At 52.5% G+C, this 27,417-nt stretch overlaps 1 protein-coding gene and 1 long non-coding RNA gene across 3 annotated transcripts in view; one reads left to right on the top strand and one right to left on the bottom strand.

Annotated features, from left to right (window-relative positions):
* The window catches only part of LOC101336082 (kazrin), a 144,003-nt gene that overhangs the window by 69,963 nt on the left and 46,623 nt on the right, over positions 1 to 27,417 (top strand). For both annotated transcript variants that reach the window (XM_073795741.1, XM_033842974.2), the window contains exon 3: positions 22,354 to 22,490. In XM_073795741.1, coding sequence (XP_073651842.1) covers positions 22,354 to 22,490 — 137 coding nt within the window. The remainder of the gene's footprint in view (positions 1 to 22,353; positions 22,491 to 27,417) is intronic.
* LOC109547254 (uncharacterized) lies at positions 6,180 to 13,591 on the bottom strand. The gene is made up of 3 exons (XR_002172982.3): positions 13,484 to 13,591; positions 13,283 to 13,358; positions 6,180 to 8,469 (listed from the first exon to the last, which is right to left on the bottom strand). It is a non-coding gene; the product is annotated as an uncharacterized lncRNA (long non-coding RNA).

Raw genomic sequence — 27,417 nt, 5'->3', positions numbered from 1 at the left:
ATTTCCCCCCCAGACAATCAGCCAGGAAATTCTTCACTTATGTTTCCTTAAGAGGTCAGATGCTTTTCTCTGTGCAGAAGTAAATAAATGCTGCAAGCTGAGTTGGCAGTTTTCCGCAGCAGCCTGCAGCCCGACCTCTGACTGCACAGGTAGCATCCTGGGCACGGCTGCAAAGGCGGGGACGATTTTAAACCAGACCCAGGACTGCAGCCCGGGATGATGTGGGGAAGAGACGGTGCCTGCTGACAGTAGCACCAGTGGCTTTTCCCTCCCACGGCCAGAATCCCGATGGAAACGAGCGACGGTAGCATCGTGACGTCACACTGGCTCTGCAGAGCATACTGGGCACCTGGAAGGGCATGAAGCCTGGCTGGGAACAGACACAACCAAAGCCACGGCTCCTGGGGACCTCTGCACAGATGGCAGCCCTTGCTCGGGCTGGGGTGATGTGTGCTTTTCGCACACTCCAGAGAGCCAAGGCCTCTGTTAAGCCCATCGCAGTTTAGAGGAGAATTTGGGTGGGGCTGCTCGGAGCACTCCTGCAGCTGGGACAGCTGTCAGCCACATAGCAGAGGAAAGACTACAGAGGAGCCAGCTTTAGTTTTTATTTATTTTTCTTTTTTGGCTGCACGAGGAGGCATGCGGGATCTTAGTTCCCCGACCAGGGATCGAACCCGTGCCCCCTGCAGTGGAAGCACAGAGTCCTAACCACTGGACCGCCAGGGAAGTCCCAGAGCCAACTTTATAAAGCACCAAAGTCCAAGGCACTCAGCAGAGGCAAAAACTGTCCTCCGCTAGCCTTGGTGGCATTTCTCTTTCTTATGGAAAATCTCAGTTTTATACAGAAGTCAATAGAATAGTGTAATGAATCCCGTGGACCCTGACCTGACCCCAGTACCCATCACCCTGTGGCCAACTCTGTCCCACCCTCATCCACTCCCCCCTCCCTGTATTATTGTGAAGAAAATCCCAGATACATCATGTCATCTGTAAATACTTTAGTATGTCACTATAAAAGAGAAGGACTCTTAAAAAAAAATACATAACCACTAAACTATTATCACACCTAAAATAAAGATTAGATATCCAGCCATGATTCAAATTTCCAGTTGACTCATAAATTCGTGTTTTAAACTTGTTTGTTAGAATCAGGATCCAAGTAAGATGGACACAGTGCAATTAGTTGGAATGTTTTTTAATTTAAATGTTCCTCTTCCTTTTTTTTGTAGTCTTGCTAATTATTTGTTGAAGGAGCCGCCCCGTTGCTTGTCTGGTAGGTCTGCCGGGGTCTGGAGTTCGCTAATTGCATCCCCATGGTGCTGTCCAACATGCTCCTCTGTCCTTTGAATTTCCTGCAAATTGGTGGTTCATCTAGAGACTTGATCATTTTCTCTACTCATTTTTTGCAAGACTCCTTCAAAGGAGATGTTGGGTCCTCCCCTCAGGAGGCATGTGCTGTCCGATTGCCCTCTTTTGCCATGTTGGCAGCCCGGCCTGAATCCCGACATTCAGCAGAAGTGGCAAAAGGGCGGTCGGTGTTCTCGTCTGTCGCCCCTTCTTCGTGTAGTAGCTTAGCTGGAATCCTTTTTAAAGAGGCTCCCCGCCATCTACTGCTTGGTTACCCACTGGTACAGTTGGTATAGGAAAGGCTTGACTGTTTTCCCTTTATTTACCAGTTTTCAGAATAATGACTTAGTACCTTTACTTCCATCGTGGTGTTTTAAAAGCTTAGATCATCAGGAAACGGTTCAAGTAATACATTTATTAAGAGTTCCATAGTTAGAGGGCAGAACCTAGAAAACTATTTAGAAAGTGACGTGTCCACCGAGGTAGTCAAGGGCATTGCACAAATGTAGTAGATGTTAGCATGTTAGTGGACAGAGCACACCTCCTGGCTCAGAGACGGAGAGGAAGTTCATGCCCACTTTGCTGATGAGAAGACAGCCCCAGAGATTGGGGCCTGCCCTGTTTATGTGGCCAGTTAGTGTCAGAGCCCAGACGCAGTGCATAAAGCAGACACAGAGAAAGGTGGTTATGTGCTCACTTTACCTCTAGAATCCAGGCCTCCTGGCAAGACTTGAATAAACTCTCTCCCTCCTTGCTTATAAAATGCCCGGAGGCAACCTAAATGTCCGTCGACAGATGACTGGATAAAGAAGATGTGGTACATATATACAATGGAATATTACTCAGTCATAAAAAGAAATGAAATTGAGTTATTTGTAGTGAGGTGGATGGACCTAGAGTCTGTCATACAGAGTGAAGTAAGTCAGAAGGAGAAAAATACCATATGCTAACACATATATATGGAGTCTAAAAAAAAAAAAAAAAGGTACTGATGAACCTAGTGGCAGGGCAGGAATAAAGACATAGACATAGAGAATGGACTTGAGGACATGGGGAGGGGGGAGGGGAAAGCCGGGACAAAGTGAGAGTAGCATCGACATATATACATTACCGAATGTAAAATAGTTGGCTGGTGGGAAACAGCAGCAGAGCACAGGGAGATTAGCTTAGATTGTTGCTTTGCGATGACCTAGAGACGTGGGATAGGGAGGGTGGGAGGGAGGCTCAAGAGGGAGGGGATATGGAGATGTATGTATGCATATAACTGATTCACTTTGTTGTACAACAGAAACTAACACAGTATTGTGAAGCAATTATACTCCGGTAAAGATCTATTAAAAACAAAAAAATGCCCGGAGGTCTGGCAAGGGCCCAGCTCTGTGGGCACTGAGTGCCAGCCACCAGGACATGCGGCCTCAGGAGGTGGTTGGTTGCATTTCTGTTAGACCATCTGAAACTGGGGAGAGGCCCCAGAGGCCTTTCCAGGGATAATGATCTCTCTCTGGCTACCCCTTCTTCTCCCTATTACTCATAGCCCCACCACCTTTATTATCTCCTCACTGCCTTGGGTTATTATCCAAGACTTTAGTTATCTCTGTTTCTGTGCTAGTTTGGTGCCAGGCTTAAGGTAAGTAATAATGTTTGCCTGAATGAATGAATGAATGAATGAACAAACGAACAGGCAAAAAACATAATGACCCTCATCATTTGTATTTAGACCTTTCTTTCTGACCTGGCTGTAAACCCTTCAAAGGCAGGGGCTCTTTTGTCTTCTGCGAGGCCAACACTGGGCCCACAGGGGCAAGGATGGGAGAAGGGGACCACTTAGCATCCTTAGGTCCAGAAGGGGGAGGGGCAGCGGGAAGGTGGGTGGTGGACACAGTCAGTCCAGCGCCTACAGCTCCTTTCTTCTGCGTGAGCACGTTTGCTCCTCCCCCACAGTCCCCGGGCTTTGGAGAGCCTTTCTGTCCATCCTCCTGCCTCACATCAGATCCTGCCACTCTCAGCCACCACTGGTAATAACGGCAGCTAACACCCTGAGCGCTGTTCCAGGTGCTTTGTGTGTGTTGGCTCGTTGGATTCTCTGAGTAGCCTATGAAGTAGGTATTGTCGCCATCCCCATTTACAGGTGAGCAAACAGGAAATTAAGAGACTCACCCAAAGCCACCCAGCTGACAAGTAGAGGGGCTGGGACTTGGACATAGGTGACCAGAGACCTCTTGCCAACTGCTCCAGCTGCCTGCTGGTAGAGAAAGAGGATCCTGCTTAAAAAGCCCTCCCGCAGGGATCCCCAACCGAAGTGTTAGAAAGTTTGTCCTAAATAGACCCAGTTATGCCCAAGTCTCTTCTATTGCTGGCAGCGATGGGGGATGGAGGACAGTTGGTGCCTCGACTCTGGGGTGATGGAACCCTCCACACTTGGAGACATAGGTTGTAACCTCTCCAGCTTTTTTCTCTAAGCTAAACAACCCTACTTTCTTTCAGGTTCCCAGTGCAGGGCACAGCACAGGCATCAGGATATAAGAAACCACACAGAGGCGTAGACCCTCTTTAAAACCTCTGAACCTTCCTGCAGAGGTCCCTCCTGCACACACACAAAAAAGCAAACAGGCAAGTTTGCTCTGCCCTGGTGCCTTCAGCACGGTGTCTGAGCAAGCTACGGCCAGAGCTCTCAGCCAGCTTCTCACCTGGGAGCACCTCTTCCCAACTCCCAGCAAAGCTCAGGCAGTGCTGACTTGAGCGCGGTCCCCCAGACACACTGGGTCCCCACACACATCCAGAGCTTTGCGAACACCCTCCCCTCTCCTGCAATGACTCCAGCCTCCCTCCGGTAGCTCTTCTGCCTTCCCGTCCCTTCTACACCCTGTACTCACCTCCACTATGGCCCCTTCTAAATGCTTCCACAAATATTTATTGTGCACATTCTATGTGCCGAATTCTCATCCTAACGCTGTGGGCATAGCAGGGAAAAAATGAGCAAAATCCCTGCCCATGCTAGTTGGAGGGGAAGCTAGACAATAAGCAAGCAAATGCAAAACATATATGATGTCAGATGAGAAAAGAGCTTTAGATAAAAAGTATGTAAGGAGAATAGTCAGTGCTAGGAGGTCTGGTAACATTGCAGTTTTAGAGATGAGGCAACAGTAAAGGCCTCTCCAAAAAGGTGACAGCGACTCAACACCTGAAGGAAGCAGGGGAATGAGCCACCATGTGCTTGGGCTTGGGATGACATGTTTCAGGCAGCACAAATGGTAAGTGCAAAGGCCCTGTGGCACATTAGAGAAACAGTTCTTTTGCTATTCAGAAATTCTTTTCTTGCCCATCGGTCTGTTTCCTTTGCTTCTGTGTCTCACACACTCAACACAATGGTACATCTTGGGGAACATGGGAAGGATGCTCAAGGGAACCAATTGCTGAGAGCCTGAGGAAACTGGAGCTCATTCCTGGGGAGCCTTCTGTCCAGGGAAACCACCGGCCGAGACTCATAGGCTGAGCAGGAACTAAGATCCACTCTTGAATCCAGGAAAAGGGTTACAGTTATGCCCTTGGTCCTTCCGGGTTAGTCCCAAATCCTTCAGGCTACCTTCACCCTGATGGCCGTAGAGTCAGCCACACCCAGGGGATTCTGCAGGGAGAGGATTTGTCTAAAGAGTCAGAAGTCTGTGATTTGAATCCAGCCTGGTCTCTGATTCATTTGTGAGCAGATAACGCTAACCTTGCTCGGTTTCCCTATCTGTGAAATGGGACTGCAGGTTTCGCCCGCCCACCTCACACGGTGCCTCTAGGAAGGACTAGGGTGGTGGTTGTCAAGCACAGCACCTCACAGCAGAGATTAGGTGGGGTTATTGCTGCTGCTGTGGGTTGGTTGTTTGTCCTTAATAATTCTATCACCTGTCTCAATGTCAAGCCATCTCTAGACCAAGTCTCCAGTTAACCAGTTCAGCCCTGCTGGATTAACTTTTCATGGCAGGGCATTTCCAGCACCTAGGAGAAGAGCCGCAGAAACTCAGCTCTGTGCTTCTCGAGCGGGAGGGCACCTGCTGGCTTGCATGGAACTCTGAGCATTTGTCACTGTCAGGAAAGCTGTTCTCCTGGGAAAAGTCTTGAAACATGCCCCTTGCTTACGGGGAAGTGAGGGCCATTGTCTGAAAGGGGCTGGTCATTTTTTTGGGGGGGTGGGGGGGGGCTGCGTTGGGTCTTTGTTGCTGCGTGCGGGCTTTCTCTAGTTGCGGCGAGTGGGGGCTATTCTTCGTTGCAGTGTGCGGGCTTCTCATTGCGGTGGCTTCTCTTGTTGCAGAGCACGGGTTCTAGGCGCACGGGCTTCGGTAGTGGTGCTGCACGGGCTCAGTAGTTGTGGCGCACGGGCTTAGTTGCTCCGCGGCATGTGGCATCTTCCCAGACCAGGGCTAGAACCCATGTCCCCTGCATTGGCAGGCGGATTCTTAACCACTGCGCCACCAGGGAAGTCCCACAGCTGGTGGTTCTCAAGGGACACTTGGGCAATTTGTGGGGCTGAGACCAGCCCCCTGCCAGATTTCCTGTCTGTTACCCTTCCTGGCTCTGGCTAAATTGTTTTCTCGGGACATGAGGCCTAAGCCTCTGAAGACTGGTGCTTTAGTCTGAAGGGACCTTGTCTGCATGAGTTAACTGCTGTCCATCAGTTTTCTCATCTGTAAAATAGGACTAATAATAGTTAATTATAGTAATAGCACCTTCCTCATAGGGTTGCTTTAAGGATTAATAATATATAAAGTGTTTAGAATACTGCTGACACACAGTAAGGATTAAATAAATATTCCTTTTTTTTTTTTAAGTTTATATGAGTTGCGGGGGCTGTGATTGCTGGGGAAGGAATGGCATTTGCTTGCTATAATCCTGCACTCTGCTCTTTAGCTCCGAAAGGCAGATTTCTCATGATAGACTCATGTCAGCCAAACTCACGAGAGACTGATGTATAGTCCACAATGCCAGGTAATTGTGTGCCTAGAGCTCACTCGTGCTTGGAGTGTGGGGTCTGAGGTGGCCCTCGGGGAGCTGGCGTGACTGAGCTGCCGTGACTTGGGTCCTCCACCTCTGCCCTCCGGGGCACCTACTCAGCAGACAAACCACTGGCTGTGGGCAGGTCGGGGCATGCCTTGCTGGGGCTGCCTCTCTGACCCCTCAGTATTTGGAGGGCGGGTTTCTGGTGACCTCTTCCCTCTGGTTGGCACAGCCTTTTCCAGCGTATGTCACATCCATTCACTTCTTTGTCTCCACTGCTGCCCCCCTCCTCCAGGTGTCGGTCCTCTTCTGCCTGGACAGCAGCAAAACCCTGGCTGGGCCTCCCTGCTTCCGCTTGTCCCCAGTCTAGTCTCCAAGAGGCAGCCAGAGTGGTCAGAAGGCATGTCACCCTTGCACGCACCCTCGACTGCCGTAGGGATGCAGCGCCCTCTGCCTCCCCCCAAAGATATGTCCACCCAGAACCTGTGAATGTGACCTTAGCTGGAAAAAAGATCTTTGCAGATGTAGTTAAGGGAAGATGCAGGTTAGTGAAGTGTCCTTGTAAGAGAAGAGAAGGGAAGAACACAGAGGGATGAGGACAGAGGCAGAGGTGGGAGGGATGCGTCTACCAGCCGAGAAACACCCAGGCTTGCTGGCGACACAGGAGCTGGAAGCGGCAAGGAAGGATTGTCGAGGGAGCACAGCCCTGCCGACACCGCGATTTCAAGCTTCTGGTCTCCAGAACTACAAGGGAATACACATCTGTTGCTTGAGGCCGCGCAGTCTGTGCAGTTTATTACGGCAGCCACAGGAAACGAATACAGGGGGCTCCCACTACCCTTCAGAGAAAACTCAAGCCAACTGCACAGGCCCGCAGGAGCCGGCCCCGCCCCGACTTCACCTCGCAGCCCTTTCTTCACGATGGCCTTCCCTCCTGGAAAATGCCCAGCTCTTGCTGCCTCGGGGCCATTGCATTTGCTGTTCCCCTTGCCGACATGCTCTTCCCCATTCCTGGCATGTTTGGCTTCTTCTCTATCCTGCGGGTCTCAAGGCCTCACGAGAGGCCTTTCCAGACCATGCCACCCAAAGCACAGCTGCCCGGGGATTCCTCATTTATTTCCTTCACAGCCTGGCCTTGGTGTATGTCTAAATAATTGATTTGTCGTGTATCTCCCTTGCTCTGACACAATCTCCATCAGAATAAAGACCTCATGTGTCTTGCTGACCCAGGCTTTCCAGCAGCCGGCTCAGTGCCCAGCACATATTCAGCCCACAGTAAGTTTTTCCTGAATTAATAAATATAGGGCTTTCTATTAATAAGGCTACAGTAAAGTCCTGCTCCTCTTCTTCTTGACCTACAGGGTGATTTTCTATTTTAAAGCAGCTTTTACAGATAAACCTAGTGTTTCAGGGGAGACCCCAGTGTCACCCTGCTAAACCATTCGCCTATGCCTGCCTCTGGGCTGTGGCCATTAGAGTTGAAACTAGATACTCCTAGGAGTAGTGAGTTCTCCATCCATGGAGGCATGCAAATTTTTACATGTACTAACTCATTTGATCTTCACCATTCCCGAAGACCCTGTGGGATCTTTAGGGTCCTCCCCATCGGACCCCCCTGCCTTTTCCCCCAGCCTGCTAACTCCCTTTCCCCCTCCCTATTCTGGACAACACTTTGAGCTTTTGTTTCAATAAGATGAATCAAAGTCTATCTGAGAAGTCTAAGTGTACATCTGCTTACACATATAATTTTACAGTACAAGAGTTTATCAGTCCTGAATGTATATTTAGTGACAGGCTTGGCTAATCTTTCATCTAATTACATTCATTAACATTTAAATGTATAATCATTAATATATCTGGGCACAGTGGTCTAAATATTTTATAGAGGTCTTAATTACAGTCGACTTCCAGTCTTGCCATAAAACTCGTGCTCCCTGCCAATCAAAGGGGTGGTATCAGGTAGCTCAGGGGCCCTGGCCAGGGGGCAGCAAGAACCTGCCTTTTGCTGGGGAACAGCAGTGGCTGGGGGTCTCCATTTTCTGGCTGCACCACAGAAGCAAGGCCGACAGTTGCAGAAGACAAGGGAATTGGTTCTTGCGATTTCTCGCTGCCATACCTCTGTTAACTGAAGTCACCATCCTCCTAGAAAAGGGGGAAATCAAAGATACAATAACAAATTAAAAATAATAATTATTGTGGGCTTCCCTGGTGGTGCAGTGGTTGAGAATCTGCCTGCCAATGCAGGGGACACAGGTTCGATCCCAGGTCCAGGAAGGTCCCACATGCCGCGGAGCAACTGAGCCCGTGTGCCACAACTACTGAGCCTGCGCTCTAGGGCCTGTGAGCCACAACTACTGAGCCCACGTGCCACAACTACTGAAGCTCACGCGCCTAGAGCCCGTGCTCCGCAACAAGAGAAGCCACCGCAATGAGAAGCCCGAGCACCGCAACGAAGAGTAGCCCCCGCTCAGCACAACTAGAGAAAGCCAGTGCACAGCAACGAAGACCCAACACAGCCAAAAATAAATAAATAAAATAAATAAATTTATAAAATAATAATTATTATTATTATTGCCACTGAGGCTTTAGGAGGTCGATAAAAAACAACCCTTTCTTCCTCTGCCAAATTATGAAGCAGTCTCAGAGTTTCCTAGGAGTCGGTGAAGATCAGAAGGTGAGTTTTGTGGCTGTGAAAGCTGACCTGGGAGTGGGGCTCAGATCCGAGGCCATGGCAGCTGGTCAACCCTCTGTGCCAGAAGTAGACAGACGTACCTGCCCAGACGGCACAGGTGGGCCCCTGCAGCCCCCAGGCAAGTTGTTCCCTCATAGGAACAGCCGTCTTCACACTTCTGAAGCCCTCAATGGTTTATAAAGCTCATTCAGGCACGGCTCAGTCTATGAGGTTGGCAGGTTTCATTGTACCCATCCCACAGAGGAGAACACTGAGTCTCTGAGAGGTCCCGTGGCTTCCCAAAGGCAACGGCCAGTGGGAGGCAGAGCAACACCTGAATCCTTGATGTCCTGCTGTGACCCCCACCTGGACCCCTGTTTTCCCAGGAGCTGTCCCAGCTCCCTGCCCCCACCCTCCCAGTTCTCTAAGGTGACCCAGCAGGTCCCCCAGCAAGGCCTGGGCCCTGGAGGGAATTGGGATCTTGTGAGATGGGGCCACCAGACACCCCTCCTCCCCCACCACCAAGGCCGGCATCCACCCCAGCCATGCTACACCTGCCACTGCCCACCTGGACAAAGCAGGAGCTCAGAGCCAGAGCACCTGGGCTGGATCCTGCATCCACCACTTACCTGCCAGCTGGGTCAGCCTAACCGATCCTTGCCTCACTTTCCTGGTTTGTACGCTGTGGATCATGATAGTAACTACCTCACAGGATTGTTGCAAAGAAAATTTAGTGAGACTTACAAGATTGTTTTAACCCAACCCATAAAGAAACAATCAGTAAATGGTAACTGCTGCTACACGGTCATCTGCCTCCCCTGCTCCCCCTCCCCTCCCCTCCCTCCCCTCCCCTCCCCTCCCTCCCCTCCCCTCCCCTCCCCTCCCTCCCCTCCCCTCCCCTCCCCTCCCTCCCCTCCCCCTCCCCCTCCTCCCCCCTCCCCTCCCTCCCCTCCCTCCCCTCCCTCCCCTCCCCCTCCCCCTCCCCTCCCCCTCCTCCTCAGGGCTGGGGAACCCCACGCTGACCTTCATCCCTCAAGCTCTGTCTGTGCCCCTTCATGGAAGTCTTGCCCCTTAACTCTCACCACAGTCGCACACAGAAGGTATCATCTTTGCCCGTGCAAGAAGGAGCTGGACTTCGAATCCAGGACCAACCCCAAGTTCATGTTCCTTCCCGAGCCCCGGGAGTCCTGCAGGATTCACGTAGGGCACACCTTGTCCATACCTGGAGCTGCCCTTCTTCACTACCAACTCATGGGGTGCCCCCGATGGCATGAGGGCCGCCTCCCCCCGGATGATAGGAACTGGTATTTACTGCACTGCCCCCTACACTCGACACCGCTCTGGGCACGTTGCATGTACAAAGCCAGACCTGTGAGGTGGAGGCTGTTTAAAGCTTTTTATTAAAATATGACATATCTGCAGAAGAGTGCAAGTGAATTCACAGCTTGGTGAATCGAAACAGACTGAACATCTCTGCCTCACCAGCCCCCGGATCAAGACGTAGAACATCATTAGCTTCCTGAAAGCTCTCCGGGGTACCGTTCCTGTTGCCGTCCCCTCCATGGAGAGCCCCTTCCTGACTTGCCAGCACGTGGATTAATCCTGCCCTTTTCACGTGCCGTAAAGGGAGTGATACGGAATATACGCTTTTGTGTCTGGCCTCATTGGCTCAGCATTTCTTCTCTGAGGTTCATTCATGCTGTGTGTGTTGTAATTCGCTCGTTCTCCTTCGATGGAGTCGTGCTCCAGTGACGGGACCACGATGGGTAGAGCCCTTCTGCTCAGGGTTGCCCAGGCAGTTTCCGGCCTCGAGCTTTTACAGACAGTGTAACTCTTCCATGCAGGAACCTTGGTGAACATGGATGAGTGTTTGTTGGGCATGGGCTGCGGTAGGAACTATTTATCCCTCCTTTACAGTGTGAAAATCTGGGATCTATGACTTGCACCAGGTCACGCCTCTAGTGAGTGGCCAAGCTGGCTTTGAACCCAGACAGTCTAGCTCCGGCGCCTGCTCTCTGTGGTCGTTCTCCTTCTGAACTTGCCTGGGAAGAGGCTGATCGTTGCTACCAGTTCACCGCCTGCATCTAACCTTGAACAGCCCTGCTGGGTCTCTGCTGGAGAGAAGGCACGATGAGACCAGTCCCCAAACCACTGGGTGCCCAGGGCAGCTTCCTGAAGGTTCTAGAGGGCCTGCTAGACCATCTTGAGAGTATGACACCAAAGCCCAGAGAGGGTGTGTGAGCTCCCAAGGCCACACAGCACACTGGCTTGCACCCTGGTGTCCTGTCCCCTGGGCATTCCCTGCCTCCTCTCAGGGCCTAGCCAGCGCCATCGTCTTGCCTGAGAATGACCTCACGCACCGACATGAGCCTTGAAAAATAGTCCTCATTGTGTGGGGCATGGGGCCTGTGGGCCGATGCTGCGTTTCCAGAAATCTCTGCCCCCTGAGTCTAGGGAATGTCACAGTTCCGGGCCCATCCCCTGCCACTATTTTTAGTGGTGATTTGGAGGAAGGAGGACTTTCCTGGATTTGCCTTCAGAGGCTGGAAAACAAACACGTCCCCCTCCCCACCCCCGGCCTCCCAGTTCCCGTGGCAGGAAGTGGGGGCCTGGATTCCTGGACCTGCCACTTACCCTGCAGGCTTCTGGATGAGCTCTGAGGTCTTCAGAGCTGTTGGGTGGGTGGCAGCAACAGTGTGCCCCTGCCCCCACCTAGGACCATGAACAGCCTGAAAAGGGCTCCCATGCCCCCCAATAGCACCTTTTTTTTTTTTTTTTTTGCTGTGTTGGGTCTTTGCTGCTGCATGCGGGCTTTCTCTACTTGTGGCGAGCGGGGGCTGCTCTTCATGCGGTGCACGTGCTTCTCATTGCAGTGGCTTCTCTTGTGGAGCACGGGCTCTAGGCACGCAGGCTTCAATAGTTGCAGCATGTGGGTGCAGTAGTTGTGGCTCGTGGGCTCTAGAGCGCAGGCTCAGTAGTTGTGGCGCACGGGCTTAGTTGCTCCGTGGCATGTGGGATCTACCCGGACCAGGGCTCAAACCCGTGTCCCCTGCATTGGCAGGCGGATTCTTAACCACTGCACCACCAGGGAAGTCCTTTTTTAAAAAAAATATTTATTTATTTATTTGGTTGTGCCAGGTCTTAGCTGCAGCAGGCGGGCTCCTTAATTGCAGCATGTGGGCTCCTTAGTTGTGGCAGACGGGTTCCTTAGTTGTGGCATATGAATTCTTAGTTGTGGCATGTATGTGGGATCTAGTTCCCTGACCAGGTATCGAACCCGAGCCCCCTGCGTTGGGAGCGTGGTGTCTTATCCACTGTGCCACCAGGGAAGTCACCAGCACCTCTTATTATACTCTCTCTGCAGGTGTCTGATCCCCTCCTGGGGGTTGGCCTTACCCTCCCATCTAAAGTTTTTCCCAGGGGGAATTCCCTGGCAGTCCAGTGGTTAGGAGTCTGTGCTTCCATTGCAAGGAGGCTTGGGTTCGATCCCTGGTCAGGGAACTAAGATCCCGCAAGCCGTGTGGCATGACGAAAAAATAAAGTTTTTCCCATTGGGAGACCCTGGGCCTCTGTGCTTGAGGTGGACACTCTCCAGGTGGCTAATAGTGGGCACGCATCCCTCCTCCCATCACCCCCCTGCCCGGACTCCGAGACAGCGCTCCCCCCAGTGCTCTTGCATCCTCTGCTCAAACTCCCACAACAGGGTGCCTCTTCCCTCCCAGGACCGCCCGGTCCCCTCTGAGATGACTCTGACTGTTAGACTGTCACCTAGAATGGCGCTAAAGCACAGGCAAGCAGTCACCCTCAGATGCAGTTAGAGCTTTTGCTTTCCTTTAGTGCTTACCACAGTAGAACGAGGTAGAAACTGTTATCCTACTTTAAACATGAGGGGAAAAGGCACATATTGGTTAGGGACCTTATCCAAGGTCACGTAGCTGGTGAATGGTGGAGCTGGGCTTCGACCCCAGGTCTCTGTACAGAGCCTGGTTCCTCAGCTGTGCCTGGACCCTGATCTCTCCCGTGTTACTTCTTCTATGGACACCTGCTCAGATTAGCAGTCCAGCCCCCATGCAAGGCCGAGAGGTGTGGTTGGGTAGTATGATTAATTGCCAGTATTGAAAAATAAGGAGATATTTAAAACATAAAAATTGTGATAATCTAGAGTATGGAATTTTCTAGAAGAGACAGCAGGTATGGCAATGCTGGGCCCCATTCAGTCATGGAACAGCTGCCGCTCCAGGCTGGGTGTGCATTCTAGGTCCCCATCTGCTCTTCCTTTCTTACCGATGGTCGCTGTCAGGGCCTGTGGCAGTTGCGTGTTCCACCCTTGGTTACAGCAGTCCTCTCTTGAGCCTCTAAGCTGGAGAATCAGGGAAGGGAGGGGCAGCTTGAGAATTTGGCAATTATGAGCACACCCCCTTCCCCACCCTGCTTAAGCCCCCAAGTCATCTCTCCCCCACTTTCTTCACCTGAACAGACCCGTACCTAGTGCTGGCTCCTGGAAATACTGTCGGATGAGACCCAGGACCTGCCTTCGAGCAGCTTCTAGGCTAGTCTGGGAGGTGGGAAGGCCCTGAGCTGTTGGTCTGGTTTCCAGGCTGCTGGTGTACCTTCCTGTGGGGCGGGCAGGGCTCCCTGCAGCAAGTAGAGGCGTGAGCTGTGGGCTTTGAAAACCCAGAAAGAAGCTGCACTGAATCCTGAAAAGGGGAGGAGGGCGGGCATCCCTCAACAGAAAGGCAGGGATGCTTAAACGTCACTTCCCCTCAATAAACCCAGAATCTGTACTGTTAGATGGTGGTGAGTTCAAAGCAGAAAAAAACAGGGAACGGAGTGAGGAGGGTGTCCAGGGAAGGCTTTGCTGAGAAACTGACATTTGAGTCAAGACCTGGAGGAGGCAGGAATGGGCCACAGGCATAGGGGGCGGAGCGACAAGGATGCTCCAGGTGGGAAACAGCCAGCGCAGAGATGCCGAGGGACGGGCAACGTACATGAAGCAGGAACAGCGAGGAGCAGTGGGGCAGGGGTGGCTGGGGAGATCACAGAGATACAGGTGGGGGTGGGGGGATGACAGGTCACGTGGCCCTGATGGGCCATTCTAAGGACTGTGCTCGCCCTTGAGTGAGACGGGCCATAGGGGAGGAGCAGAGAAGTGACATGATCTGACTTGCATGTTAAGGGGACACTCCCTGCTGAGTTGACGTAGACTAAAGGGCTGGGAGACCAGTTAGGAGGCCACTGCACGACGCAGACACGCGATGGTGGTGACACGGACCAGGGTGGGGACGGAGGAGTGGCGAGAAGTGGCCAGATTCTGGTAAGATGTTACAGGCAGAGCTGACGTGGCTCGCTGATGACTTGGGTGTGGGGCGTGAGAGAAACAGAATCAAGGAAGATTCTGGGGCTTGGGTCCAGAGGAGCGGGAAGGCTGAGGTCCCCATGAGCTGAGTTTGGGGAGACAGAGAGGAGCGGGTTGTCAGGGGGCTGCTCAAGGACTCACTCTTGGACGTGTGAGGTTGGAGATGCTGTTAGACACCTGGCGTGGGAGGCTCTTGGCTCTGAGGGTGGAGTTTGGGGCGAGGTCCAGGCCGGGAAGCATCAGCATATGGGTGGATTTAAAGCTGGGAAGCTGGATGAGCCCAGCCAGGAAACCGTGGTACAGGAGGGCCGAGCCCGCTGATGCCTGGAGGTCAGAGGGAGGGGAGGGGAGCCAAGAGGCAGCGACACAGCAGCCAGAGACGGGAGAAGAAGCCGGGAAAGAGGGGCTGGGAGGGTGCAGAGAAGCATCCCCCACGCCAAGGAGCGCATAGGCGAGGACGGTGGGGCTCGTGGCTTGGAGGTTATCAGTGACCTGGAGATGAGCACGTGTCAGAGAGGACGGCAGGAGGGGAATGGACGCACGGGGGCCACAGTCTTTCCAAACTTCTTTGCTCCAAAAGGAAGAAGAGAAGTGGAATGAGAGCTGGAGGGGAAGAGGGGTCACATGCAGTTTTTCTATTAAAGATGTGAGAGAGAATTGCATGTTCATGTGATGTTGGGAGAAATCCAGTGCAAGGCACGGTCCAAGAACCCTCACGTCTGAGTGGGCCCTTGTCCTGAAGGGAGACCTGGTCTCAAAGCCTCCTGCCTAGCCAAACATGGCAGCCTTGCCGGCTCAGGGGGCCCCCAGGTTGGGCAGAGGGAGCCGAGCAGGAGGGTGGCCTCTCCGAGGCAAAGGGAAGGCACAGTCGTGACCAGGCTGATGGCAGGGTAGCCCCATGGGAGAAGCAGACACCTCGCTCCCGTGCAAAGCACAGTGTCTGAGGTCTGTCCCCAGCCGTGAGCTCCTTAAAATTCTGCAGGTGCCCTGGGTCAGCAGGGAAGCTTTGGTCCACTTGAGTCTCCTTGTGTCCTGCTGGGGCATGGCTGGAACAACGTGAAGTGGCCGTGGACACGGTTCACAGAGCCCTGGGTAGTTTGGCAAGAACTGCAGCCATGTTGCAGTCAGCCCTGAGAGCATCGAGGCTCGGGGTCCTATCAGGGGCCACAGGGAAATTAGCCTGCCATGTCCCACCCCGGAAGGCAAGGAGAGACAGAATAAAGGGAAGTAGAACCTTCTCTGCCCCCAGGACCCCGGAAATATTGGATGCTTCTCAGTGATGGCTGTGGACCAGGTCCCCACTCCTTCCCAGGCTGTCTACTTTGTTCAGTCGTTCGTTTGAGAGTCAATCCACCGGTATTTACTGAGCAATTACTATGTGCCAGACACTGTTCTAGATGCTGGGGATACAGTGGTGAACAAGGCAGGCCAGGTCCCTGCTCCCAAGGAGCTTATATTGCTCTTTGGGGTGGACATAAAAATATGTAAGTAAACCCAGTAATGCTTCATCTACCTTTAACCCAATTGAGGGAAATAGTCTGCTCTCTCACCTTTAAGCTTGCAGATTGGAGTTTGTCTACCACCATCTCATTGATGTGAATGGACTGGTTTTCTACCAGTTGAGAGAATTGCTTCTTTCTCTTTTGGTTAAACGGAGTTGACCTTGGTTCCACGGAATGCAGTGGTAATTGGCACAGCATTGACCCAGAAGAGGCTCACCAAATCATTCTCAAACATGCCAACTCTGATCAGTCAGTGATGGCATCTGCCTCCCCGTCTGAGGCAGACCTGGCAAATCTGCGTTTCTCTCCCGTCGTCCCATGGCAGACATCCCCAATCAACCCAGGTTCCTATAGAGCCTGGTTGATTAGTCATGTCTGCATGGACACAGGATTGGAAAATGAGAACCTGTATTCCAGATAGTTTCCTTTCCTGCCCTAGGCAGGAGGTTGGAAAGGTCACACTGCCTAACTTTTTAGCCTGCACTTGGAGAGAGGAGCTATGGGGGATTATGGAAAGATCATGGGCCTGAACGTTGAAGTACTGGGGTCAGGTGCCAGATCTGCCTCTCATTGGCCATGTGAGCTGGTCAACCCACCTCACCTGGCAATGAGAAGAAAAGGGGAGTTTCCATTTGTGAGGAACAGAGCTGCCCTAGGTCAGACCGCCCAGCCAAGCCCACATCTGACCTGGCTCAGCGGGTACAGTTTTCTCAGTCACCACCAGTGGCTTCCATTTATCCAAGCGAGTGGTTGGCTCTCCTTTGCTAGGTAAGCACTGCCTGATGGGGCAAGTCTGCTTAACCTTTGTAAAGTAGGTTGAACCTTGACCTGTTCTGAACTCACCTTACTCAGCCCTCAAACAGGAAAAAGCAAGATAAACTAGGCTATACCCATCCCAGGGCCATAAGTCTGGGATCTTTTACTTGCTTCCCTGGGCTGCGGCCTCCTTCTCCCTGCCCTGGCTTCTCCCTTTGGTCCTTTTCTCAGAATGCAGCCTGTCAGCCAAGTCAGCCTGTATCTTCTGAGACTTTTGGGGGCCTGAGTGCAGGCATAGGAGCTGAATGACAGGAGACGATGCTAACATTCAAGGGGCACCTGCTAACATTCAGTGAGCACCTGCTGTTGGGTAATGTCACACAGAGCCTTAAAGGTAGAGAATATCATCCTCAGCTTAACAGCTCAGGAAGCTTTTGCTCAGAGGAGTGACCTGCGAATAAGACCCTCCAGGTGGGACGGGGCAAAGGCCAGACTGGAATCCAGGGCTCTGTGAATCTGGAGCTGTGTCTTTCTGGGTTCTCTTCTCCCCAGTGCTCAAGATCCCTACCTGACCGTTCACTCAAGATATGGCAGTCTGTTCTGTATAGGCAGAAATGATTATGCTTTCATCCTCCATTCTAGAGATAATTAAATTTTGACAGGCAGACTCCAAAGCCGATGCTTTTAACCCAACTGTGTTGGCTTAAGGATCAGGAGGCCTGGGCTTATTCACTATGTGATATTTGATACTCTTTCCCTCTCTGGTCCTCAGTTTCCCCGTCAAAGGGAAGTTGAGCTGGAAGAACATTTTGGTGGGTGTGTATTCAGAGTGGTTTACCAAGCCCTTCTGGCTCCCACCTACCCACCCCTCCTTTCCCAGAATCTGTAGATGCTGATCAGGAATGTTGAGTGGAAAAGAAAGGGGGCCCCCTGCTGGTGGCATCTGGGATTGTCATACACAGGCTGAGGTCTGCCTGACCCTGTTGGCCACCCCTCCCCAAAACTGACCCAGTGTTTGTCAGGGGTCCACCAGGCTGGAATTTTCACAAGGGCTCTTGGCCGTGGACAATCCAGAAGCAGGCCAGCAGACTTCTGAGCTCAGACTAATGGGAAATCTGACCTCGTGGAATGAGACCATGCCTTGGGCTGGCTGAGGATCCTGTAGGCGGGAGGGGGTGGCTGGTGGAGGATTCCTTAAGAGCTGCTGACGCACACACGCACGCATACACACCCTCCTTCCAGCAGTCACGGAGAAGTCATGGGGTGCGTATAAGAATGTCAAACCGCCTTTAACGGAAACCTCCCCACTTGGGACTGTGAGACAGCTGCAGAAACAGTATCTTGTAGGCACGAGTAACTGGTGTGACTATTTGGATCGTCCACTGGTTTTATGGATCGATGAAGGTTCTGTGTTCACAGCGATGTGCTTTCACAGTAGGGGTGATGGAGGAGCGTGAGTGGTTCAAGGTCAGACGCCAAGGATGCAAGTCCAGGGTCTGCGCGGGTCTTGGTGTGTCAGTTAACCCTGTGAGCCTCAGTTCCGTCCTCCATAAGGCAGGTGCAGCCCTACCCCCAGCACAAAGCCCCGAGGAGAAGATGAGGCCAACCGGGCTGTGCAGATTTGTTGGGGGTTGGCAGTTTGAGAGCCAGCAAAGCTGTGGGACAGGAGGGTGCTGGGGCCAGGTGGGCACTGCCACTCACTGCTTGGCCATGTGTCTTAATCTCCCTGGATGCCCACTTCCTCATCTATAATGTGGACTGACTTCAAAAGGTAGTTGTGAGAATTAAGTGACAAAAACCCATCGGGGGCTGAGAGCCGTGCCTGGCCCATGGGAATTGTTTTAATATCTAAGGAATTGAGGTGCGGGGAGGTTACGTGATTCGCTCGAGGTCTCAGAGCCAGGGAATTCCCTCATCCGGTGGTTAGGACTCTGAGCCAGGGACAGAACCCAGATCCTCTGACCCCAGACCAGTGCCGGTCCGCCCTGCTGTGTGGTGTTGGCCAAGGCCATGGACATGTTTGTGGGGGACAGTGGTCAAGAAGTCATCTAGGACCTCAGAAGTTAAAGGAAGCTCACAGAGTCCAGCATGCCCATCCTGGGGGAAAACCGAGACTGGGAGAGGGGAAAGCTGACAGCCTGGTCCCTCACTGCCTGGCAAGGTTCTCACTGCAGGCGCTGCCCCGGTGCATAAGGAGAGACCCCCTCGTGCTCAGCGTTCCTGTAAAATCCCTTACTCTCCAGGCCCACGACCCCCAGAAGCTCAAAAGCCAAGAATTACCCTGCGCTGTTCTCTTTGCCTGTCAGCTGTGGCCTCCCGTCACCTGGGCACTGGAGGAGGGGGTCTGCTTTGCCCAAGGCTGGAGTCAAGGGACCTTTCTTCTCTCTCTGGTCCCACCTGCCAAGAGTCGCATTTGCAGAAGTTAAACCGGGGCTGACACTGCTCCACCCTGCCTCGCATCTGGGTTAGGGGCTATGGCATCCCAAGCCAGGGAAAGAGGAGGGCGTCTGCTGTGGAAAGGCAGACCTCAGAAGCTTGGGAAGAGTGATGGCCCCAGAGAAGCGCCGTCGTCTTGGGGTCATGGTTGGGGCCCTGGTTCCACCCTCCAGCTCATGCAAACATCCAGCCTCCTTGAGTTAGAAAAATCAGTCCCTCCTTGCACACCCTCCCTCTCACCCCCAGAGTCCCCACATTCCCAGGAGCCAGGCTGGTCTCCTGCAGGGTCTACTGGGCATGACATCACCTGTCACCGTGGCAGTGGTTCCAGTGGCCTAGCTGCTGGCGTGGGACACACCTGGGTGGAACTGGGTGGCCGGGAAGGAGAACAGAGCGCTGGGGAGCTTGGGGCCGAGGCAGGAGGAGGCTGGTCACAGAGAGAGACCGTCACGCTCGTGGACCATCACCTCATCTTGCATTAAGGATGTTTGGAGATCGTCAAACAGGGTTTTGAAGGAGAAATAAAAGCATGCGTATGACAAAGGAAGGACGCATTCCACTGTGTAATTTTCATAGCTGTGTGTCTGTAGTTTAAATTATTTCTTGGGGAGTCTGTCAGGCTAAGTGCCTTGTTTCCCTAAAGAGTTACAATACCTGTTCGCCCCTTCAGGGGACCCCCCATCTGTTGGGGATACTTGGGGATGTTCAGGCTCGATGAGCACACACGCCCACTTTCCCACCTCAGGCCTGTGGGGCGTCCCCAGGTGCTCGCAGGTCCTCCACATGAGTTTCCTGGGTGGGTTGTGGACATTTGTGCTTCTGAAAAGCTGGGCAGACGGCCAGAAGCTTTTTGGTTCACGCCATGGTTCCAGAGGCACCTTGTCTTCGTTGTTAAATGATCTTCACCTGGCATCATTTCGCGAGATTCAGCTTTCGTGTTTTCTCGGTCCGCAGCCTGGCAGGGTCCAGCCCAGAGTCAGGCCTGGAATTCCGGCCACGGTGACCTGAGCTGCTGCCCAGCCAAGCTGGCCATGAAGGGGACAAGTCCAGCTGCAGCAGCCAGGAAGCGCAAAGCTGGAATTTAAAGGGCCCCCCAAGACCTGCGGTCCCCACTGCAGGGGTCTTCCCAGGGCTCCTTGCACGTGACGACACTGCCCCCAGCTCACCTGCCTCTACCCTGTTCTACAGGGCGGTGCTGGGTGGAGGTAGGGGGTGAAGATGCAGCTTACGTCAGGCACTGAGCCAGAGCCCAGGATCCTCGGTCCTTATGCCATACTTTTTCATATTAGAGGCTGAGTTTGCAGGTTCACTGTCCGGGACAAGATGGGGTGGCACCGCCATTGCCTGCCCCCTATCACTGCCCTCAGCTAGCCGTGGGGCTGGGACCCTCTGGGGTTTGGGGGCTTCTCTGTAGTGGCAGCATAATGTAGGGTCAAGTGTTTGGGCCTTGGAGTCAGATGTGGCTCTGTGACTCTGGGCAAATTACTTAACCACTCTGTGCCTTCTCAGGCTGGAAGCTTCCAGAGCCAAGGAGTTGCTTTGCCCCCTTCCCACCGCCTCCACAGTTCCTTCCTCAGTGTTCTCTCCACAGAGGGGGGAGGGGATGGAGTTCTGGGGACCCTGGGGAAGGCAGTGGGGCCCGCCCTGCACAAGCCCAGGCTTGCCCGTCTCCACTCCCTTCTGTACAGAGCCAGTGCCGTGAGGAGAGTCCGGAGGGAGCAAAAGCCACACTGCTGCCAGGAGGCTGTGTGGAACACGGGGCACCATGTCTGTGTGTCTGTGTCTGTATGTCTGTGTGACAGCTTTATTGAGATACAATTCACATAGCATACAACTCACCCGTTTACAGTACGTGATTCAATAGTTTTTATTATATTCAGAGATGTACATCAATATTAGCATATTTTCATCATGCCCTTTGGCCACACCTCCATATCTCCGGCCCCCGGCCCAAGGCAACCACTAGTCTAATTTCTGTCTCCATGGGTTTCCCTATTCTAGACACTTCATTTGAATGGAATTATACGGCACGTGGCCGTTTATGACTGCCTTCTTCACATGATATTTTCAAGATTCATCCCATTGTAGCATGCATCATTGCTTCTTTTTATTGTCAAATAATGTACCGTTATATGGATGTACTACATTTTTAAACATTCATTCATCAGTTGATGGACATGTGGTTGTTTCAGCATTACAGCTGTTATAAACATATGTACACACGTTCCTGTGTGGACATACGTTTTCAGTTCTCTTAGATATACACCTAGGAGTGGAACTGCTGTATCATAGGGGAAGTTTATGATTCATCACTTGAGGAACTGTCAGCTGTTTTCCACAGAGGCTGTACCATTTTCCATTCCCACCAACAGTGTATGAAGGTTCCAGTTTCTCCGTATCCTCGCTAACACTTGTCACTGTCTTCTTTTTATATTTTAGCCATTCTAGTGAGTATGAAGTAGTAGTTCATTGTGGTGTTGATTTGTATTTCCCTGATGACTAATTATGTAAACCACCTTTTCGAGTGCTTATTGGCTATTTCTTGGGGAAATGTCTGTTCAGATCTTCTGCCCATTTTTTTAATTGGGCTATTTGTCTTTTTATTATTGAATTGTACGAGTTCTTTATATACTCCAGATATAAGCCCCTTATCGGATATATGGTTTACAAATCTCTTCTCCCATTCCTTGCACTGTTTACTTTCTTGATGGTGTCCTTTGAAGCACAAAAGTCTTTAATTTTGATGAAGTCCAGTGTATCTGTTTTTTCTCCTGTTACTCATACTTTTGGTGTCATAACTTGCTGTGTGTTTTTAATCAAACACTCTTCCCTGTGAAGGAGATGGAGCAGACAGTGGACTGTCGGGCTGGGCTGAGTTCTATTGGGCTCAGACTGGGCCCTGGGATTTCATTTCAGCAGGAAGTAAAGGATCCCATCAGCTTCCTGGGCCGTGGTTAGCGATGGGGGAGCAGGGGGGTCACAAGCTCACCAGGCCTCCAGCTCTTTCCCTCTGTGGACCTAGGCAGTTCAGGGCAGGGACAGACATTCAGTCAAGGACTTGCTCCCCTGGCTGGGTCAGTAAAGCTGAGAAATGAGAATTGGGACGCTAGGGATAGGCGGGCCTAGGTTTGAATCTGGGGAATGCCACTGAGTAACATAGGAGCCTGGGAGAGAAACTTCCTCTTTCTGAACCCTGTTTCCTCGTCTGTTCATAAAAGGGAAGGAGACGGGGTCCCTTCTCAGCGTTCGGGGTGACAGGCAGCTAGGATCTCGGGAACTAACTAACTCGGTTCTCTGTCCCCCAGCCATGAAAGCCGACCGAAAGCGCCTAAAGGGTGAAAAGACGGACCTGGTGAGCCAGATGCAGCAGCTGTACGCCACGCTGGAGAGCCGCGAGGAGCAGCTGCGCGACTTCATCCGCAACTACGAGCAGCACCGCAAGGTCAGCACGCAGTCCCCGCCCCTTCCCCTCCCCCCACCCACCAGCCCCCTCATTACTGACCCTCCCCCACCCGGCACAGGGTCTGGCCTTGAATCTCAAAACACAGATGCACTGCTCGTGTCCCCTTATGCTCACTTGGGGAGGCCCCTTGTCAGGCCCAGGTCTGGGCGCTGAGATGAACAGGCACAGCCCCTAGTTACGGCTCCATGTCTCCTGGGCAAACCAGCCTGGACAGGAAAGCGCAGTCAGTGACAGTGTGCGTTCTGGATTCCGGCTAGCCTGGGTTCAGATCCCGGTTCCCACGTGTGTGCCTTTGGGCATCTCCCTTAACCTCTCAGAGCCTCAGTTTCCTCATCTGCAAAACAGCGATCATGGTGCAGACCTTGCAGAGCTGTGATGAGGACCGTATGAGATGATGGATACAGGGCATTCAGCATAGCGCCTAGTGCATGCTAAGTGCTCAGTGACTGTCAGCTCTGTGTCTTACTAATAGTACCATAATGAGAGTGTGAAGAAAGGGCTGGGGAGAACAATGAGACAGCAGGAAATTCTGCCTCCTGGGAGAGAGTCCTGGAAGGCTTCACAGAGGCGGTGACATATAGGTTGGGCTCTGTGGGGTGAGTAGGAGTTTCTGGTCAGATGACCAAGGACTTTGGTTCAGTAAATATCTGTCTGGTATATGTGCTGTGGTCATGCTGAAGAGGGTCCCAAAACTTAAAAAAGAGTCCCCACAACGAAGCAGGCCTTAGTAAGCTGCTGTGTCTGCAGGGAGAGAGTTGTAACCTCTGGTGAGCGGGGCGGAAAGACTGTTGAAAACTGCCCTTCAAGTACATCATACCACATGACAACAGCTATGACCAAGGTTTGCATGTACTCCGTGGAGAAAACGGAGGTGGGAAGCTCGTTAAGTTTCCTCGGCCGTGGGAGGTTTGAGTGGTTCTCCCAGTGGCTGGTGGCCTGGTTGCATGAGTGCATTCACGCGTGTTCCCTCTGAGCTAGACTGTCAGAGGTGGCACTTGAATTTAAAAGCTTCAGCCCCATGGCCCACTTTGGTGTTTACCAGTGACCTGCCCTCTCACCTCCCAAGTATACAGATCCCTTCCTCTCCAGGATGAAAACAGCCCCGGGGGAGCTCCTGGGCCAGGCACCCACAGCCTCTGCCTGGTCTGGAGCTCTTGGTGCCCTGGGTGCCAGCCCTGAGCAGCAGGGCCCCAGCTTCCCCTGCCTGTCCTTCCACAGGAGATGAGCTGGGTCCCTAGAAGGTGGCCCCCCCCCGGGCCTGTCACTTGCAGGCAGAGTGTGGTCAGGCAGAGTGTTAGGTCAACAACCTGTGGAAGCAGAGAGGAGGAAAGGGAACCCCCGGCTCCCTGCTTTCTTGGTCCTCTTCTGGGTCGCAGACTTCCTGCCATGTCCTCACTTGGCAGAAGGGACAAGGGAGCTCTTGGGGGTCTCTTATAAGGGCATCAATCCCATTCACGAGGGCTCCACCCTCATGACCTAAGCACCTCCCAGAGGCCCCACCTTCCAATGTCATCACATTAGGTGTTAGGATTTCAACATATGAATTTTGGCAGGACACAAACATTCAGACTATAGCACCACCTGCCTCTCTCTTGGTCCACCTCCAACCTTTCTCCTTCTCCAGCTGGAGGGCAGGTCCCAGGAGCCTGGTCCTTCTTCAGCAGGTGAGGCAGGGAGAACCTTTACTTGAGTAGCCCCATGCCCATCAATAGGGAGACATGTTTGTTTGAGGGGAGGGGACACAGGGCAGGGGCCAGACAACCAGCCCACAGCCATACCTGCTTTTGGTGACTTGCTGGCCCCAGGGGCAAGGGGCACCAGGCTGACCTTGTCCTTGACACTGCTCGTCCTCAGATCATCAGCTTCCTTGGTGTTTTAGGGCTCTTCAGAGAAGTAATATATATATATTAAGATTTATTAGAAGGAATTGGCCTACATGATTGTGGAGGCTGACAAGTCCTGTGATCTGCCTTCTACAAGCTAGAGAGCCAGTGGTGTCATCGAGTTTGAGTTAAAGGCCAGAGAGCCGGAGAGCCGACTTGTAAGTTCCATCCAAGGGGAGAAGACCCATGTCCCAGCTTAACTCTCAGGTAGAAAGCAACTTTTCCCTTCCTCCACTTTCCATTCGGGCTCTCAGCGGATCGGATGATGCCCACTCCCCCAGCCCCTGCCACTGGGGAAGGCGAGCTGCTGAGTCTACCAGTTCAAACGTTAATCTCATCCAAAAACCCGCACAGACACACCCAGAAATGATGTTTGGCCAAAAAGCTGGACACCCCATGGTCTGGTGAAGTTGACGCATAAAAGTAACCATCACGGGCTTCCCTGGTGGCGCAGTGGTTGAGAGTCCGCCTGCTGATGCAGGGGACATGGGTTCGTGCCCCAGTCCGGGAAGATCCCACATGCCGCGGAGTGGCTGGGCCCGTGAGCCATGGCCGCTGGGTCTGCGCGTCCGGAGCCTGTGCTCCGCAACGGGAGAGGCCACAACGGAGAGGGGCCCACGTACGTCAAAAAAAAGTAACCATCACACTTGGCCTGGGAGGCAGGGTGGTACAGTGGTTAAGACCAGACAGTGGGTTAGACCCTCACCTCTGCCACTTGCTAGCCATGTGGCCTCATCCCTAAAACCGGGATAATGATCGCAACTACTCAGAGCCCAGCCTTGCTAGCACTAAAGTTTCTGGTACACAGAAAGCATGCCAGGGGAAAAATGCTTGTCGTTGTTATTATTATTATTATTATTATTGCCTCTGGGGGATTCAGAGTCAGGCATTTGATCATGGAAAGTCCACAGTGGGTTTCAGGGCCCTTCTGTAGGTCTCTCATCTATCTACCACTGCCTGGTGTTGGTCCCCCTGGCAAACCCAGAGAAGTACACAGCCACCTGCTCTCAGGAAGCCTCTGGCCAGGCAGGAGCGGGTCCTGGCTGACCGCACACAGACCCCAGTCATGGACCCTGCCTCTGGGAGGATGGTAGAGTCTCAGTGAAGAAGCAAGAACCATGCGGAAAATTAACCCAGATAGGACCTTCTCGGGGGGTCTGAGGGTCGCAGACGATCCAGGAACCGGGGGTGGGGGAAGTGTTCCCTGAGAACATGCACCTTGAAGGAGGACAGATCAGATCAGAAAAGCAAACAGGCGGGAATTCCCTGGTGGTTCGGTGGCTAGGACTTGGCGCTTTCACACTTTCACTGCTGTAGCCTGGGTTCAATCCCTAGTCAGGGAACTAAGATCCTGCAAGCTGCAAGGCATAAATGAATGAATGAATGAATGAATGAATGAATGAATGGAATGTGATGCTGATACAAGGCTAAGCGGATCAAAAAAGATGGCTCTGTTTAGATAAGCACCCTAACAATGACTATGACGATGGCCATCTTTAGAGACCACCTGTCACCACCTGACACAGGATAATATTAATAATGGCAAACATTAATTGTGCACTTACTGTATGCTGGCTTGGTCCTAATCTCTTTACATTTGCTATTTTTAATAGCAACCCTATGAGGTATGATTGTCCCCATCATCCCCCTTTTACAGAGGCGAAAACTGACTTAGGTCAAGTCGCCAGAGGGACCTCAGCTCTCAGGTTGGCATCCAAGGTCCCAAACAGTTGGGCCGAGTCCTTCCTTCATAAATTCCGGCCACCTTGATCCCCGTCAGGTTTCAACGCCCCAGGCAGGTCTCCTTCAGTTCCTTTCCTGCCACCACTGCCAGCAAGGATTAAGACCTCCACCACACTATCTGCGGGGCTGCAGAAGTTATTTTACCTCTCTGGCCTCAGTTTGCTCATCTGTAAAATAGAGATAATCGTAGACCCTGCCTCACAGGTGCTTGTTTAAATATAATAATGCATCTGAAACCTCAGCACCGTACTTGAGATGTGTACAGAACATTCCGTGACAGTTGCTACTGAGACCTGCACTCCTGCTGCCAGAGATGTGATCATGGGAGGGGGGTGTCAGAGTTTTCGCCAAGGCTGAAAGCACCTACAGCCTTTCCCCCCAGCCTGGAACCCTCAGTCTGCTCACAACTAGTGGAGCTACTGACTGCAAAGAGACACAGAGACAAAAATGATCCTGAGGGTCCTAGTGGACCTTCTTCCTAATTCAGGGGTATGTTAGGCAGCCACTAGTACACCAGCCAACTCTCAGTGGTTCTGATCCACACACTTCATTTCATGGGACATTCCAGGATCTAGGCTTGCTGCTAGGTGCTGAGGGTAGATGCTGGGACGTGGTCCCCAGCTCCAGGGGAAAGAGCTGGCTGGTCCACCATGTGACCCAGGAGGCCATACCTGTCAGCTGTTGCACTGACCCCACCTGAAGACAGCTTCAAAGAGAAAGGAGAAGAGAAATAACTAGCGGTGGAGTGCCCCTCTGCGGAGAGCCTTGCTTCCAGAACCCGAGAGTACAGCTTTGCCCGGGCTTTTGCTATAGTGCCAGCTTTTGCTTTGCATCTCGCATTACCAGTCTCTTCTGACCATCGCCCTGGGATGTGATAGTGTCGTTCTCTCATAGATGAGGTGGTTGAGGTTTGGGGAAGCGGCATTACTTGTTCAGTGTCACACAGCTTGTAGCGGATGGAGCTGAGACTTCACACCCAGGCACCCTGACCCCTAGGAGACACGTCCTGGAAGGAATCATCTCCCTGACACACACACCACCTCCTCTAGACTACACTGAGAAGCCTGGGGCTGGTGACACAGACACCTGTGTCCTCCACTCACCGCAGCTGGGAGAGCTGTCCTGGGACGGCCTTTGGAGTCAGTCACAGCGGCTACCAACACTCTTTCTTTTACTCAGCAGTGTTCCTTGGCTGCTGTCTGCTGGGCTGCTGTTCTGCGACCCGGGTGTCTGCCGATGACCTAGAGTGTGCAGCTCCTCGGGCACAGGGATTTGTCTGG

Source organism: Tursiops truncatus, chromosome 1, assembly GCF_011762595.2.
Source record: "Tursiops truncatus isolate mTurTru1 chromosome 1, mTurTru1.mat.Y, whole genome shotgun sequence".
Classification (NCBI taxonomy): domain Eukaryota; kingdom Metazoa; phylum Chordata; class Mammalia; order Artiodactyla; family Delphinidae; genus Tursiops; species Tursiops truncatus.
This window is presented reverse-complemented; position numbering and strand designations above follow the sequence as displayed.